This window comes from Berkeleyomyces rouxiae, assembly GCF_048999995.1.
Source record: "Berkeleyomyces rouxiae strain 22BRR77 chromosome Unknown BrBRR77_ptg000002l, whole genome shotgun sequence".
In the NCBI taxonomy this organism is placed as follows: Eukaryota; Fungi; Ascomycota; class Sordariomycetes; order Microascales; family Ceratocystidaceae; genus Berkeleyomyces; species Berkeleyomyces rouxiae.
In genome coordinates this window covers 4,376,134-4,389,329 of record NW_027396492.1, presented here as the reverse complement: position 1 = coordinate 4,389,329, position 13,196 = coordinate 4,376,134, and the positions used below count along the sequence as shown (strand labels likewise).

The following is a 13,196-nucleotide window of genomic DNA, read 5'->3' as shown; positions in this document are numbered from 1 at the left end:
ATCTCGGGCATAATGGTGTAATGAATCAATGGTCAAGTCGGAGTCTGGCTGTTTTCAGCTCCCGACTTTTTCTTTTTGGGACTAGCGAACAACGGGACTTGGATGGCTTAAAAATTATTATAAACACGAACAAGACCGACTCTTATCGAGGCCCATTTATGAAGCGTAGGTTTACTTTTTTTGCCTGTAATCAAATACTATCATAATGCATTTATATCTGGTGGAGGATTATTTCATTATTCATTGGGAAGGGAGTAGGGCCTTTAGGCATCGATGATTTTGGTCTCGAGCTTGAAGCCATGATTCGCTAGACGGGTGATGTAGTGGTCTCCCAAGCAAGCGGGTGTGTACACACCGCCTTCAAGTTTAGTGTCAACTTCGAGAAGGACTCTAGCTGCCTCCATAGCTAGAAGGCCAGTCACTGAGAGTGGTTCACTAGTTAATATCCGAGTCTTGCCGGCAAAGTACGTAGTTGGGGGTATGTTGAACACTTACAGTAGTACATGGGCCCAGAGTAATTTACCTGGGAAAAGGCTCTTTTTCCCATAGCATCTGGGGAGGGGACAGCGATGCCTGTGTACTCGATGGTCTCCTTGTTGGCCTGGTCGCGGCTCGGTCCATTGCCAGGCTGGGTGACATATGATCTCGCCCAAGCTCTCAGTGGCGGCGTAGCTATGACCAGCTGCATAGCAATAGTGAAAAAGTGCACCATAACGCCGCGCAAAGCACTACTCGGGCGAAAGTACTCGGCAAAGGAAAAGTCCGGGCCGTATCTAAAAGCCTTGAGCGACGGAACACTCTCCATCAGGCCCCACGAGCGCTCAACCAGCGCGCCATCGGTGCGGGCAGCAAGCGATGTAGTCAGCAGACCAAGGCCGGGCACATTGCGCAGGCCCGTCAGCCTGGCCCACCAGGACTGTGGCGGCGGCGGGGCCGACGTCGCGGGGCGGGCGACGGGCGACCAGGCGTAGGGTGCATACGCGCTCTTCATGTCTGCAAGAGAAAACGAGTCGAGCAGCGAGAAGGCAGTGGCCAGCGTGCCGCCAGACGGCGAGCCGTGGATTTCCAGAGCGACGGTGACGGGGCCTGTGGCAGCGCCGAGCTCGCGCTGTAGCGTCTGGGCAAGCGCCCAGGTGGAGATGTCGACGGGGGCGGACTCGATGCCGCACTGCGGCAGCATGATGGCGCCGCTCTGGGAGGCGGCGCCGGCGTACAGGTCTGACATCTTTTTGGTGTGGACTACCTCGCCGCAGACATCGATGTAGTGGGTGCCATTTTCGGCACAGGCGCGGAAAGCGGGCTCGCCATAGAGGTGGTAGGGCCCCGCGCAGGTGAGCAGAATAAAGGTTTTACGGACCAGGGCAATGGTGGCGTCGGTGCTCGAGTCGCAGACCTCGAGTGCTGGTGATGGTTAGAAATGTGTTGTCTCGAGGGCTCTGGCGGTGAATTGCAGGTGCTCACCGGGAGGCTCTTTCGTGCCATCAAGACTCTTTATGGACTCGGCGAGCTGCTGTAGCTTCTCCGCGGAACGGCCGGCAATGGCCCATTTCAACGACGGCGGGAACTCTTTGACAATGTATTCGCACGTCAAGCGGCCGGTGTAACCTGTGCCGGCGGGTTAGTAGCAGGACAGACAGAAACCTCAAGGGTTGGCCGGCAGATTAGGGTTTACCCGTGGCACCAAGGACAACAATGTCGTATTGGCGGCCATGATCCTTGTCGTACGTCATTTTGGTGGATGTAGTGGTGTTGGCGATGGAAACTTGGATTTATTTGATGGAGTGAGCCTGACGGAAAACACAGAGGCAAAGCACCACCCGGGAAAGCGGGCATTTATAGACGCATCTGCCTTTTTTGTTTTTTTCTTGGCCACTTGACGTCTCCGCTATGCTGCGACATGGCACGCAGAACTAACCAAACGCGAGCTTTGGGCCGTCGGCCATGACTGTAGTTTTGGGGCAGGCTGGCCGGGCTGACGGCCCCGGGGATAGGGTCTGGGAGTAAGACTTAGGGTTTGAAGGGGCGAGCTTATGTTAGTGATGCGAGACGAGCAACGCGTTGGAGAGGAGGCACAGCAACAGGACGGATGGCCTTGAGAGACACGGTGAGGACACGAGATGTTTAGGTTTATTTAGATTTGTTGGTTCTCTGTCTCTGCCTGTTGAACTGAACGTCTCTTCTGCTGTTGCATATTTCTATATTCCCACATTGGCAGATTTGAGGCAAGTTTAACTTGACCCTCGCTTTTCCCGTCTTAGTCTGGCCTGGCTGGAGCCTTTTTTTTCTGCAACGCAGCGCCAGTGCAATTCTTGCCTCACATCCCTCGTCAACAAAAGGATTTGAATTTAAGCCTTCTCCCAGCGCGACTTTGAAAACCTTGCGCATTGCATTTCGCCAGCCCTGCCCTCTTGAATTTCTCCATCAGCTCGATATCCAACACACCGAGAAAACCATTGCCCCGATCCCAATTCAGCACCGTGTCGCATCCGCAGCTTCGCCCGTCTAGTTTCCCGCCACCCGAGCCTCAGCTTCACCGCCCTTGGCCGCTCTGCACCACCGCAGCGCCCTGGCCGCGGCATCTCTCTCGACTGTTTCTATTTCCCTTCCGGTCCGCTCTCTGGCACACACACACACCCTTACACGCACACAGCCCACGGCACCATGGCCCCGCGCGCCAAGAAAGCCGCCCCCGGCGTCGCTCCGGCCGAGTCGTCGGCCGCAGGCAACGGAATGATCCCGCACCCGCTGCCGCCGTCGGTCGAGGAGGCGTACCGGCGCAAGTGCCGCTACCTCCGCCACCGCACCAACGAGATTGAAGAAGTCAACGACAGCGGCCGCCTGCGCCTTGCCCGGCTCAAGCGGCAGGTCGAGAAGCTGCGCCTCGAGCGGGCCTTTTTGCTCGAGCAGATGGCCAAGAGAACAAGTACAAACGTTGAGGATTCCGACGGCAGCCCGAGCCCACCACCAACAGTACGTCTACACTATTCTCCTCAAATCTTGGTGCGCAGTCTTGGAACATTCCATCTTTCCTTCCTTAGTCTTGTCTTGTCTTGTCTTGGCTTGTGATTAATACTCTGTGTTTGATGGATGCTAACCACCGTTTTGCCTGTTTAGCCTAAGGATAAGCCTTTGCGCCTCAAGCGCGGCCACCGCAAGCCTTCCATTGCCGACGACGCTTCGGGAACTGCTGCTGCCGCAAACGGCACGGCGCCTGCATCTCCGACCACCGAAGCCAAGGGCAGTGGCTCGTCCAAGGCCGACGCGGAAGCCGACGCCGACGCCGAATCAGAGTCGCTCCCGACCAGCGCTTTCGAGGTGTACTGCTCGTCAATGCGCCAGAATCTTACTGCCGATAACATGGACAAGCCCGACTTCAACATTGACGATGAGCTAGAACGCGGCTGGAAGGACCTGCCCAATGACCTGCGCGAGGACTACCAGGAAAAGTACAATCTCCTTGTCAAAGAGGCCGAGAAGAAGCAGAGCCAGAAAAAGACAAAGGCTTCTGCGTCGGCTGCTGCCGCCACCAGGGGGAAACAGGCCAAGTCTTCGTCAATAAACGGCAAGGCGGCCGACGGCGACAAAGACAAGGAAGGCTTGGATACGGAGGCCGAGGCTGAGGCCGAGGCAGATGTCGATGTCGATGCCGACGCTGATACCAAGGCCGACGTGGACATTGAGGCTGACGACATTGACCCCGACGCCGAGTCTAAGAGCGAGGCCAAGGCGTCCGAAGTCGATGCAGACGTTGCTGAAGACGAGGACGAGGATATCGAGATGGCCGATGGTCCGGACACGCGTCCGACGTCGCCCAAGAATGATTAGAGTTGGTGTGCGCTGGTGGCGTCCAAGAGATATTCAGACAGACTGTGGTATAATTTAGCTGTGATGTTCGTCGTCTGCCGATATATCCTTGTATGTGTATGGTTGGGTTTGCTGGTTTGGTAACCCTTATTCATATTGGTCGGCCTTTATGGGAGACATGTTGCCATCTCGACGTCGCGGTATGCTTGTTCTTACTTGGAATGTTTGTTATTTTGACTTTCTTCTAGTTACAAAGGGTTCGTTCCCTGTCTTTTGCCATGTGTTTCCCGATGGATTTTATTGCTCTTGGTATTTTTTCTGCAGACGGTTGAATTTAATGACTGGGTTTCTACAATAAACATGTGCGTGCTAGAGAATGCCAAAGATGAGGCCAAGTTGCTGTCTGGCGAAAACAAAGGTGTGAATGCGTGCGGTATAGAGCTAGAAATGGAAGAGTTGGAGGGGATGGTCATGTGGAAAAGACGAGAGATACAGAAGATGCAGCCGGTGCAACCAGACAAGAAGTCCCCGGCTATTCTGGTGATACATAGAGATCGACGATGATATTGATCGTGGCCACGACGACTTCCATGGCGACGAGGATAATGACTGCAGAAGGGCATGTTAGACAATGAGCACAACGCGGGTCTCGTAGTAAAAGGACGGCCTACCAATCCACTCCAGCATTTCGCCGTGGCCATGGGACAGCTGCTCTTTGAGCACAGCGAGCAGGTCTGCAATGACATCGAGTCTGTCTGTGAGGACGTTGAGGCGCTGGTCCAGCTCGAGATACTCGCGCACTGCCTGGTACACGGGCTCCAGGTGTGGCTCTGTCCAGAACAGCTCGGGCGTGTCGAGGACCGAGCCGGTCAGGTGAATGCCAATGCGGAGGTTGAACAGGTCGGCAATGGCCATGTTTATTTGTTTCCTTGACAGGTCGATCTTGCCGGTGAGGGCGATTTGTGAGGGGATGTCTTTGCATTCTTCAATGGCGAGGCCGACGAGGTCTTCAAAGAGGGATGTCTGTGGGGTGATGGGTCAGTAAGAGGATATACGGATGGGATGGGCATGGGAATCGGGTTAAACCTACTTGGACGCTTTGTGCCAGCGCATGCGAGATAGCCAGCTTGGTCATGTAGTTTTGCCGGTCGCGGAGCGTGATAAAGTCGTTGTAGATGCGCGCCTGGTATTCGTGGGTGTAGTAGAAGTTGAAGAGCTCGAGTTGTATGGCGTCCTTGCTGCGAGGCTCAATCTCAAATTTGGAAATTTCCTTGAGGAAGCGCTTCTCGTCAATCTCAGACATGCCCCAGATGACGACGACGCCGTACTCAAAGACAAAGACCTCGGGCGTGTGTACTTTGGTGTCGAGCGTTGGTGAGTCGTCAATAACCGAGTCAGCGCAGTGCTCTGACGAGAGATTGAGCAGGTCGTTCCGGTTGAAGCCGCCGTCCATGTCGCTGCCGGTGCTATGGCGGCGTTCGTACGCCTGAACGGGATCGTCGGGTTGTTGTATGTAGTGGTCGTTGGCGCTGTGGGTGGTGGTGGCCGAGTAGGAGACTTCGTCAATCAGATGCGTGTATGAATATGGCGAGTATATGCACTCGTCAAAGAACTTGGGATTGCCGCCGCGTTTCTTTTTGCCCTTGAGGAAGCGCAGGACAGCCTCCATATTGAAGTGCTCGGCGGTACTGTAGGCCGTGACGCGGGGCAGCCGGTTGCGGTCGGCCTTGCCGAGACGCGCAGCATCGCGGCGGGCAGTGGGGTCCTTGATGCGGGTGTACTGCGAGTAGACGTCCCGGCCGCTCTCGTAGTCTTGGTCGTCGTTGTCAACCTCAGGGTTGGGCAGGATCTTGAGCTTCTGTGCGTTCTTGGTTGTGCGCTGCGGGCCGATCTTGGGCACCGGGATACCGGGCGACACGAGGGCTGTTGAGGCGGGCGATGTGCCGGCCGGCGTGGTGCTATTCCGGCGGCGCAATTTACTGTTGAGATTCAAGGCGGCCATGACCGGGGCTCCGCCGAGGCTGTGTGGCGATTGTGGCGAGGGGCGGGAACGCTGGCGGCGGTGTTCGAGGGCGTCGACTTCAAAGGTGCGTGTGACGGGATTCGGATCGAAGCTAACGGAGCGGGCCTGTTTGCTGGCATGACTTGAAGAGACATTGGCGGCAGCGGCGGCGGCGGAGGCATTGAGGGCAGAGGAGGACGAGGGCGGCTCTGGGCGTGGAAGCAGAGGACTGCGCTCACTGGTCGATGACGGGTCGGTGCTCATGTTGGAGGAGGCTGTGGTGGAGGGCGGGCGGTGAGCTCGGTCGCTTGGAGGAGGACGTGTCGCTGTCACGAGAGAAAGCCCAAGCAAGAATCGAGGCGCGAGTGGCTGTCGGCGTGTGTCTTGTAGCGGTACTTGAGAGTATGGAAGATGGAGTGATGTACTTGTGGTTAACTAGTTACAGAGTGTTACTGGATGAACATCCGCTTTGAGCAAGGCATGTAATAATAGTGCCGCAAACGGACTGGCGGCAGAATCAAGCAGAGCCAGGGTGCCTCGACAATTGCGAGAGCAGGGAGAAAAAAACCGGTGGATAATTAAGAATGTTGTTGCGTGTGGTGGCAAAGGCCGCTTTGGCTAGAGATAAAAACGGCGAACAATGCAAGTGCAGAACCAAGTCGTGAGAAAAAAAAAACAATCCAAATTACGGGCGGCGCACTGAGCTTCGCCTATACACAATAAAAGTGGGTCCCAGCAATCAATGACGCGGGCTGTAGTTTTGCGCAGCGGGCCGGCGCTGTCTTGGTCTTTGAGAGGGGTGGTCCTTGTGCTTCCGGGGCCCGGGAGCCAGGGATCGGGGGTCTTTGTCTTGTATCCAGAGACTGTGATTATGGTTTCGCCTGTCAGCCAGTCTGATTTGAGGTTGTGAAGCCGCACTCCGAGACCACGCTTCTCGCCATCTTCGTTGGCTGCTTGCGCCTGCCAACTGTCCGCCAGCTGTCGACGTTTCACAAGCCCAATTTCCTCACTGCTAGAATTTTCCCAAACGACGTCACTGACTGACAAGCCCGTCCTGGTCCTTGTCTGTTCTGCACAGTCAAAATTGCCGGCCACTCACCGACACCTTTGCTACAAATGCTGTCTGCGCTCCTACGGCCAGTCGGCACCAACGGCGCCTTTTCCGCCTCGGCAGCCGCCCGGTTGCCAGCGGCTGTTGCGCCCAGCGTCCGTCTCTCCACGGCCGTCTCCGTGCGCAGCTATGCATACGCCCGCCGCAGCACACCCTCGCGCATGGTGCTATCCAAGACTGTTGCACGCCCGCCCATGGTAGGCGGCAAGACTAACAAGCGCATGGTCGAGGGCCCCTTTGGGAGCATGAACCAGACTGTTGCGAGACTGCCGTCAAAGGCTGCGCGCGCCGAGAAGCACCGCCGCCAGGACGACGAGCGCCACGACCGTAACCAGCGCCAGTATGCCCGCAGGGACGACCGCAAAGCCTTGAAGATGCAGCAATCGCTGTCAACCATGCCGTACAGCCGCCGGAATGAAATCAAGGACAAGATGATGCGCTTCGAGTCCTTTGACCAGTTTGATCTGCTGCCCCAGGTCCGCTCTGCTGTCTTCTCCGATGTTTTGCGGGGACTGGTTGATATCAAGCCCACTCCCGTCCAGAGGCTCGCCATTCCCGCTATACTATCGCAGAGCAAGGCAAAGACGCGCAGAGAGTACCTTCTTGCTGCCGAGACAGGATCAGGAAAGACGTTGGCATACCTGATCCCCGCCGTTAACGCGTTGAAGACGGCCGAGAGAGATGATCCTGAGATTGCCGACTACAAGGAGCGCCAGCGTGTGGCCGCAGAGAGTATCCAGGGCAACAAGTCGGCTGCGCCCTTTGACGAGCCCCATCCTACAATGGCGCGGCCCAAGGTCGTCGTGCTTGTTCCAACAGCCGAACTGGTTGACCAAGTCGGAGCTGTCGCCAAGACTTTGGCCCACGAAGCCAAGTTTAGATCAGAAAAACTGTCTTCACAGCTAAGCCCACTCGTGATCCACCGGAATCTGTATTCTCCACGAGGAGTCGATCTCATCGTCACCACTCCACATCTACTTGCCTCCATAGCCGGCTCAGACCCCAACGTCCTTGCGCGTGTGACTGATCTGATAATCGACGAAGCCGATTCGCTGTTTGACCGCTCGTTTACTCCCGTCACCACGACTATCCTCGAAAAGTCGTTGCCCTCAGTCAAGCGCCTTGTAGTTTGCTCAGCTACTATCCCCAAGCGCCTAGACAAGTACCTGGCCGAACACTACCCCGATATGATTCGCATCGCCACGCCAAACCTACACGCCATCCCCCGTCGTGTTCAACTGGGTGTCATTGATGTCTCAAAGGACCCGTACAGAAATAACAAAGATCTTGCCTGCGCCGATGCCATCTACAGTATTGGCCGTGAAGCCATGCGCCAAAACGACGGATCCAGATCCGAGGATGATGATATCGAGGTGCGCCGTATCATGGTCTTTGTGAACGAGCGGGAAAAGACACAGGAACTGGCCGAGTATCTAAAATCCAAGGGCATCAATGCTGTAGCCATGAACCGCGACACGCCCGAGCAGCGCCACCAGGCCGAGGCTCTGAATGAGTTCACCACGTCCCAACCACTGCGTGTGCCCAACAAGCAACTTGGCATCAAGCCTGGCAAGTCTCTGCCCAACGTCAAGGTGGTGGTGGCTACGGATCTCATGTCGCGGGGAATCGACACGGTCGCCGTGCGTCACGTCATTCTGTACGATGTGCCGCACACCACCATCGACTTTATCCACCGTCTGGGCCGTGCTGGTCGTATGGGCCGCCGTGGCCGTGGAATCGTCCTCGTGGGCAACGACGACCGCAAGGACGTGGTTGCAGAGGTGAAGAACAGCATGTTCATGGGCCAGGCCCTGATTTAACATGTTGTGTTTGGTGCTTGTATTAGAGGTCTGGCGCTTGCTTGCATGTACGATTATCCCCTGGTTCGGCGGTCATGTAACTATAGTTAATAGCTTTTGTTTTATGCTTCCCCAACACAGTGTGAGTGGCAGTCTGACGTCGCTTTGCCGATTGATAAGATGACGGATATATGTAACTATGTACATAGTTAATGTGGGGATGTGGGGCTGGGCTGCTAGGGCCTAAGAAGCAGGAACGCGCCTCAAGCGCGACACGCTGCCAGAACAAAGCTTTACGCGTTCCTCCCAAAACGGGGCAAAATGGGAGACAAAGCTGATAAGCTCTCTCCTTGAATGGGGCTGGCTGACCCTGTGCCTCGTCTTCCCGCTGTGTATTCCCAGTACAGTTTTTTTTTTTCCCCAACGTCACAATCCTCCGCCTTGTCGCATCTTGCGCTGCACCGATCGAGCTTGGTAGCGCCCTTTTCTCTCTCTTGTCGACTGTCGAAAACCCTCCATCAGCCCCGACCCTCGGAACACGATGCCTCGCCCAACACGGACGCGCCGCATGCGCGGAGCTCCCACCGCCGAGGTGCCGCACCCCACTCGCACATCTCCTGCTCCCGCCGCGCCTGAAGAGAAGACTGGTGCATCGCCTGGTACATCATCGCGCCTCCGCAGCATTAGCAGCGATATATACAGTGCGACTCCGCCGCCATCCACTGCGCCCAAGACAGGCAGCGGTCCTAGGGAAAAAGAAAAGATTGAGCTAGCATCGGCATCCACAGACTCGACGGCCCGCCGCTCTACTCGCGGTAGTCTAGGGGGCTCCAGGTTGCAGTTGGAGGTGCAGATCAAGCAGGACATGCGCGGCAAATCTACCCGGATCGAGACCAAGTCTACACCACAACAACCGTCATCTGTGCGCCGCAGCCGCGCATCGCGTCGAGACACATCAGGCCTAGACATTAATGATGAAGTCTTTGATGATTTGGGCTCCGACTTGAGCGACCTGGATGCGGATCTCGACCTGGACCTCAATGACACCGACATCGGGCCAGAACAGGCGACCGTTTCAGCAAATACCTCGACAATAAGCGTCAGCCAATTCAAGCGTCGTGGGCGTTCGCGCAAACCCAGTTTTGCAGGCAGCGTCTCGGGCCCCATACGGCCAAGCAGTCGCGGCACTGGCAACTCGTCAACCATTGCGTCCACATTCAACATTGGCCTGTTCCGCCGGCGTGCGCGTGAGCCCAGTATTCTGGGCGCAAATAGGCGGCGTCGCGCCAACTCTGTAGCGACAGACAACTCGGATATTGGCACGGACATTGGCACTGATGTGGAGCATGCAAAGGACGACGCAATAAGCGACGGCGACGATGATCTAGAGGGCATGGACGACTTCCAACCAGATGCGATATCGACTCCGCTGAATAAGCGCCGAAGTACGGGCCACCAGTCACTCGATTTGGTGGCGTCGGCGAGTAAATCAACTATTCCACGGAAGCGCAAGACTTCCGAAGCGCACACGGAAATTGGGCAGGCCGAGAAGATTGCTCGCATCGAAGTCGAGCCTAAAGTGGAATCCCAGGCCAAGCCCGACGAGGCTGCCGAAAAGGAAGCCGAGGCAGCCTTGCCGATAGAAGAGTCGGGTGTGGCCGAGGTTGAGGTGCCTGCATCCGCACCTTCTTCGGGCATAAGTCCTGAAGTCGAGGTCCCGGCTTCTATTCCTCCTCCAACTATTGCAGAATCTTCGGCGCCAGTACCATCCATTGAGCAGTCTTTTGCACCCGTAGCACCAATGGATATCGACATCCCTGACGAATCGCTCAGCGATGCCAGCTCCGATGAAGAGTCTCTCCCTTCTCCCCTCTCCGTCCGCAGAGTCACCAACGTCCGCCCCTCCACGCCCACTCCCAACTCAGCCGATCTGGCGCCGCCCATGAGTAGCAGCTCAGAAGTAGGCTCACCAGTCGCCTGGCCTTCCATCCGTGATGTCGGCCGCCGACGGCGTCACGCCGCTCCCACAACGCCAATCCGAGCACGCAACGGCGCCGGCCAAAGGGGACCAGACCATGAGAACTCGTCGCCTCTTTCTTCGCCTCCGTCCCTGACGCACTCGCCCAACTACGGTCCCGTACGCCACGCAAAGGCCAAGTCGCGCCAAGCGCCCAAAGTGCCGCCACCCAAAGTCCTCACGGCCGAGCTGCAGACTCTTCTGCCGCAGCGCCGCACGCGCACGCAGCACGCCGAAGTACACGAGCTCGAGCCCGGCGCCGACGACGACGAAGACGAACTGGTGCGTCCCATGCGGCGCAAGAGCGCCAGCCGGCCGACGAGCAGAGGCAACGCGGCGCCCTCTGCCGCATCTGCACCTGTGACCACTCTGGCCCAGCGCAAGCGCATGCAGTTTGAGCCGTCGCGGCGGATCAGCCGGACATATGGAACTCCCAAGGCGCAGACATCGGCACCCGAGGCGGCTGCGGATGCTCCCTCGGGTGTCGTGGCCGCCGCGGAGTCCCCTGCAGACGCCTCTCCGGAGGAAGAGGCGGAGCGCAGCACGTTTATCCCGCTGCCGGACGACACTTTTACGCAGGATAGTGGGACGAGCTCGGGGTCCATGTCGAATGGCAAGTCCACAGAGCTGAAACAGGCTGTCAGAAAGTTCAAGGAGGTGGATAAATGGGAGATGGAGTTTGAGGAGGTTACGGAGCCGGAGTCGCCGCCGAACGCGCGGTAGCTACCTTTGTGTCGTTGGGGGTGATTCTGGCCGGGAGTGCTATCATGTCTGTTGCTCGGTATGCAACTCGTGGTGGTGTAGTCGATGGTGTAGCTTATGATTACTAGACCTTACGAAGAGCAAAATGCATGTGTTATTGTTATCAAAAAGACGGGTTGTTTGACCATGCCTTGTACTAAGCTGTTTTGACGGATTACCTGAAGTATATAACATACGAAGAGAAAAGAAAAGAAAAGAAAAAGATGCCAACCAAAATGCCGTTGCTGTATGCTCCAACCCCAACGCTCGCTCCCATGCTCCCCCCGACCTTCTTTTGTTGCTTAGTCCAGTCCCTCTGTCCGAGGGGCAAGACGCTTAGGTCTTTAGGACCACCTCATCTAGCTTTCCGTCGATTGGCTTGATCAACGATGCAATGATGTTGGCATCACGCAGAGCAATTGTGATGTCGTCTGCTAACCGGCCCGTCATCTGGAGGGACTGTGCAGATATGCCAGGTCAGTAGGGAGAGTCGCCAAGAGCGCTGCTGCGGTTGACTTACCTGTTTGATGGCGTTAAAAGGCGCCTCGTTGATAGTGTACTCGCGGATGACGTGGTCCGTCTCAAAGTCGACGTAGACTCTGGTATCCCGAATGCGCACCAGCACATTGTCCAGGCGCATAAACATGCGGGCCAGGAGAAGCATGCGCTTCTCATGCACGCGCACCTTGACGCTGTAGATGGAGATGCCGTTGTCGTCCAGTTCGCTCTCGTACAGCACCACGTCCTCGAAGAACAAGATGGGGTCCCGGCGCTTCAGCAGCTCCAGCGGAATCAGCGTCTTGCCCTCCCCCATCATCGCCGCCGACTTGGCATCCAACGTTCCGCTGTACGGCGTCGTATACGACCAGTCGTACGGCTTGACGACCTCGCGCACGTCGGCGTTGCTGGTCTCGCGCGACGATGACCAGTCGCGCGCATACGACACCTGCAGCATGTTCTTCTCCGTCTTGTCGACGCCGTCCAGGGCGTCAAAGGCGTTGAACTCGATGCTCCACCCGGACGGCACATGCTCAATGGCCACCATGTTGTCGCCAAAGATCATCTCCGGCACGGGGATCTGCAGCTTGGTCTCCATCTCGCCAATCGGGCCGGCCTTGGAGATGGGCAGCTTGCGTGTTGAGATGCGGAAGTTGCCCTGCGTGTGTGTCGTCGTGGACGCCGAGCCTCGGCCCGGCGTGGGGAACTTGGTGTCGGCGGGGCTCGTCATCATGTCGGTTGCGGGGATGGTCAGGCTCGGGATGATTGGCTATGCGCGCTGTGGCCTCTGCAGACTGTAGACGGGATCGGGAGGGCGGCAAATGTGCGTCCGTGGATGGCTCGGCGGAGCGTCTCGAGGACAATGCGGTTCAGCTTCGGAGCTTGGTTGCTGCCAGGTGTGGGGCACTTTAGCTTCGGTCAGCAGCTTGAGTGGGGCGGTGAACACGCTCACCGGGGCTCACCGAACATGCTGTCCTGGCAGAGGAACAGACAGACGCTTGGTGTGCGCACATGGATCTGGCTGTGTGGCTCCAACTAACTACGATACAATGAGCGTCTCTCCAGAGGCGACCTGCAGCTGTTACTTAGACGACGGCGCTCGTTGCAGCCAGCAGCGTGCGTGTCAAAAGATGCAGCCCCAAACCCTAACGTGCGTCATCCCTTCAGACCCTATCGCAGGCCGTTGCTGGGTCAACGCCACATCCAAAAACTCAGCAACAATCC

General features: G+C 57.0%; 6 protein-coding genes across 6 annotated transcripts; 3 read left to right on the top strand and 3 right to left on the bottom strand.

The window, feature by feature from the left end:
• Nucleotides 1-263: 263 nt before the first annotated feature.
• BROUX77_002813 (uncharacterized protein) lies at nt 264-1,730 on the bottom strand (the record flags this gene model as incomplete). The annotated part of the gene is made up of 4 exons (XM_073747395.1): nt 264-421; nt 496-1,401; nt 1,462-1,605; nt 1,673-1,730. The coding sequence occupies 4 exons, from the start codon at nt 1,728-1,730 to the stop codon at nt 264-266; spliced, it is 1,266 nt and encodes a 421-aa protein (XP_073607895.1).
• A 931-nt stretch (nt 1,731-2,661) lies between these two features.
• On the top strand, nt 2,662-3,825 carry BROUX77_002812 (uncharacterized protein; the record flags this gene model as incomplete). The annotated part of the gene is made up of 2 exons (XM_073747394.1): nt 2,662-2,970; nt 3,115-3,825. 2 exons carry the CDS (start codon nt 2,662-2,664, stop codon nt 3,823-3,825), a joined length of 1,020 nt encoding a protein of 339 aa, XP_073607894.1.
• Nucleotides 3,826-4,336: 511 nt separating this feature from the next.
• Nucleotides 4,337-6,070, bottom strand: BROUX77_002811 (uncharacterized protein; the record flags this gene model as incomplete). Its single annotated transcript, XM_073747393.1, has 3 exons — nt 4,337-4,413; nt 4,476-4,827; nt 4,895-6,070. The coding sequence occupies 3 exons, from the start codon at nt 6,068-6,070 to the stop codon at nt 4,337-4,339; spliced, it is 1,605 nt and encodes a 534-aa protein (XP_073607893.1).
• An 852-nt stretch (nt 6,071-6,922) lies between these two features.
• BROUX77_002810 (uncharacterized protein) lies at nt 6,923-8,737 on the top strand (the record flags this gene model as incomplete). Its single annotated transcript, XM_073747392.1, has 1 exon — nt 6,923-8,737. One exon carries the CDS (start codon nt 6,923-6,925, stop codon nt 8,735-8,737), a length of 1,815 nt encoding a protein of 604 aa, XP_073607892.1.
• Nucleotides 8,738-9,257: 520 nt separating this feature from the next.
• Nucleotides 9,258-11,456, top strand: BROUX77_002809 (uncharacterized protein; the record flags this gene model as incomplete). The annotated part of the gene is made up of 1 exon (XM_073747391.1): nt 9,258-11,456. One exon carries the CDS (start codon nt 9,258-9,260, stop codon nt 11,454-11,456), a length of 2,199 nt encoding a protein of 732 aa, XP_073607891.1.
• A 354-nt stretch (nt 11,457-11,810) lies between these two features.
• BROUX77_002808 (uncharacterized protein) lies at nt 11,811-12,705 on the bottom strand (the record flags this gene model as incomplete). The annotated part of the gene is made up of 2 exons (XM_073747390.1): nt 11,811-11,933; nt 11,995-12,705. 2 exons carry the CDS (start codon nt 12,703-12,705, stop codon nt 11,811-11,813), a joined length of 834 nt encoding a protein of 277 aa, XP_073607890.1.
• Between the last annotated feature and the right edge of the window lie 491 nt (nt 12,706-13,196).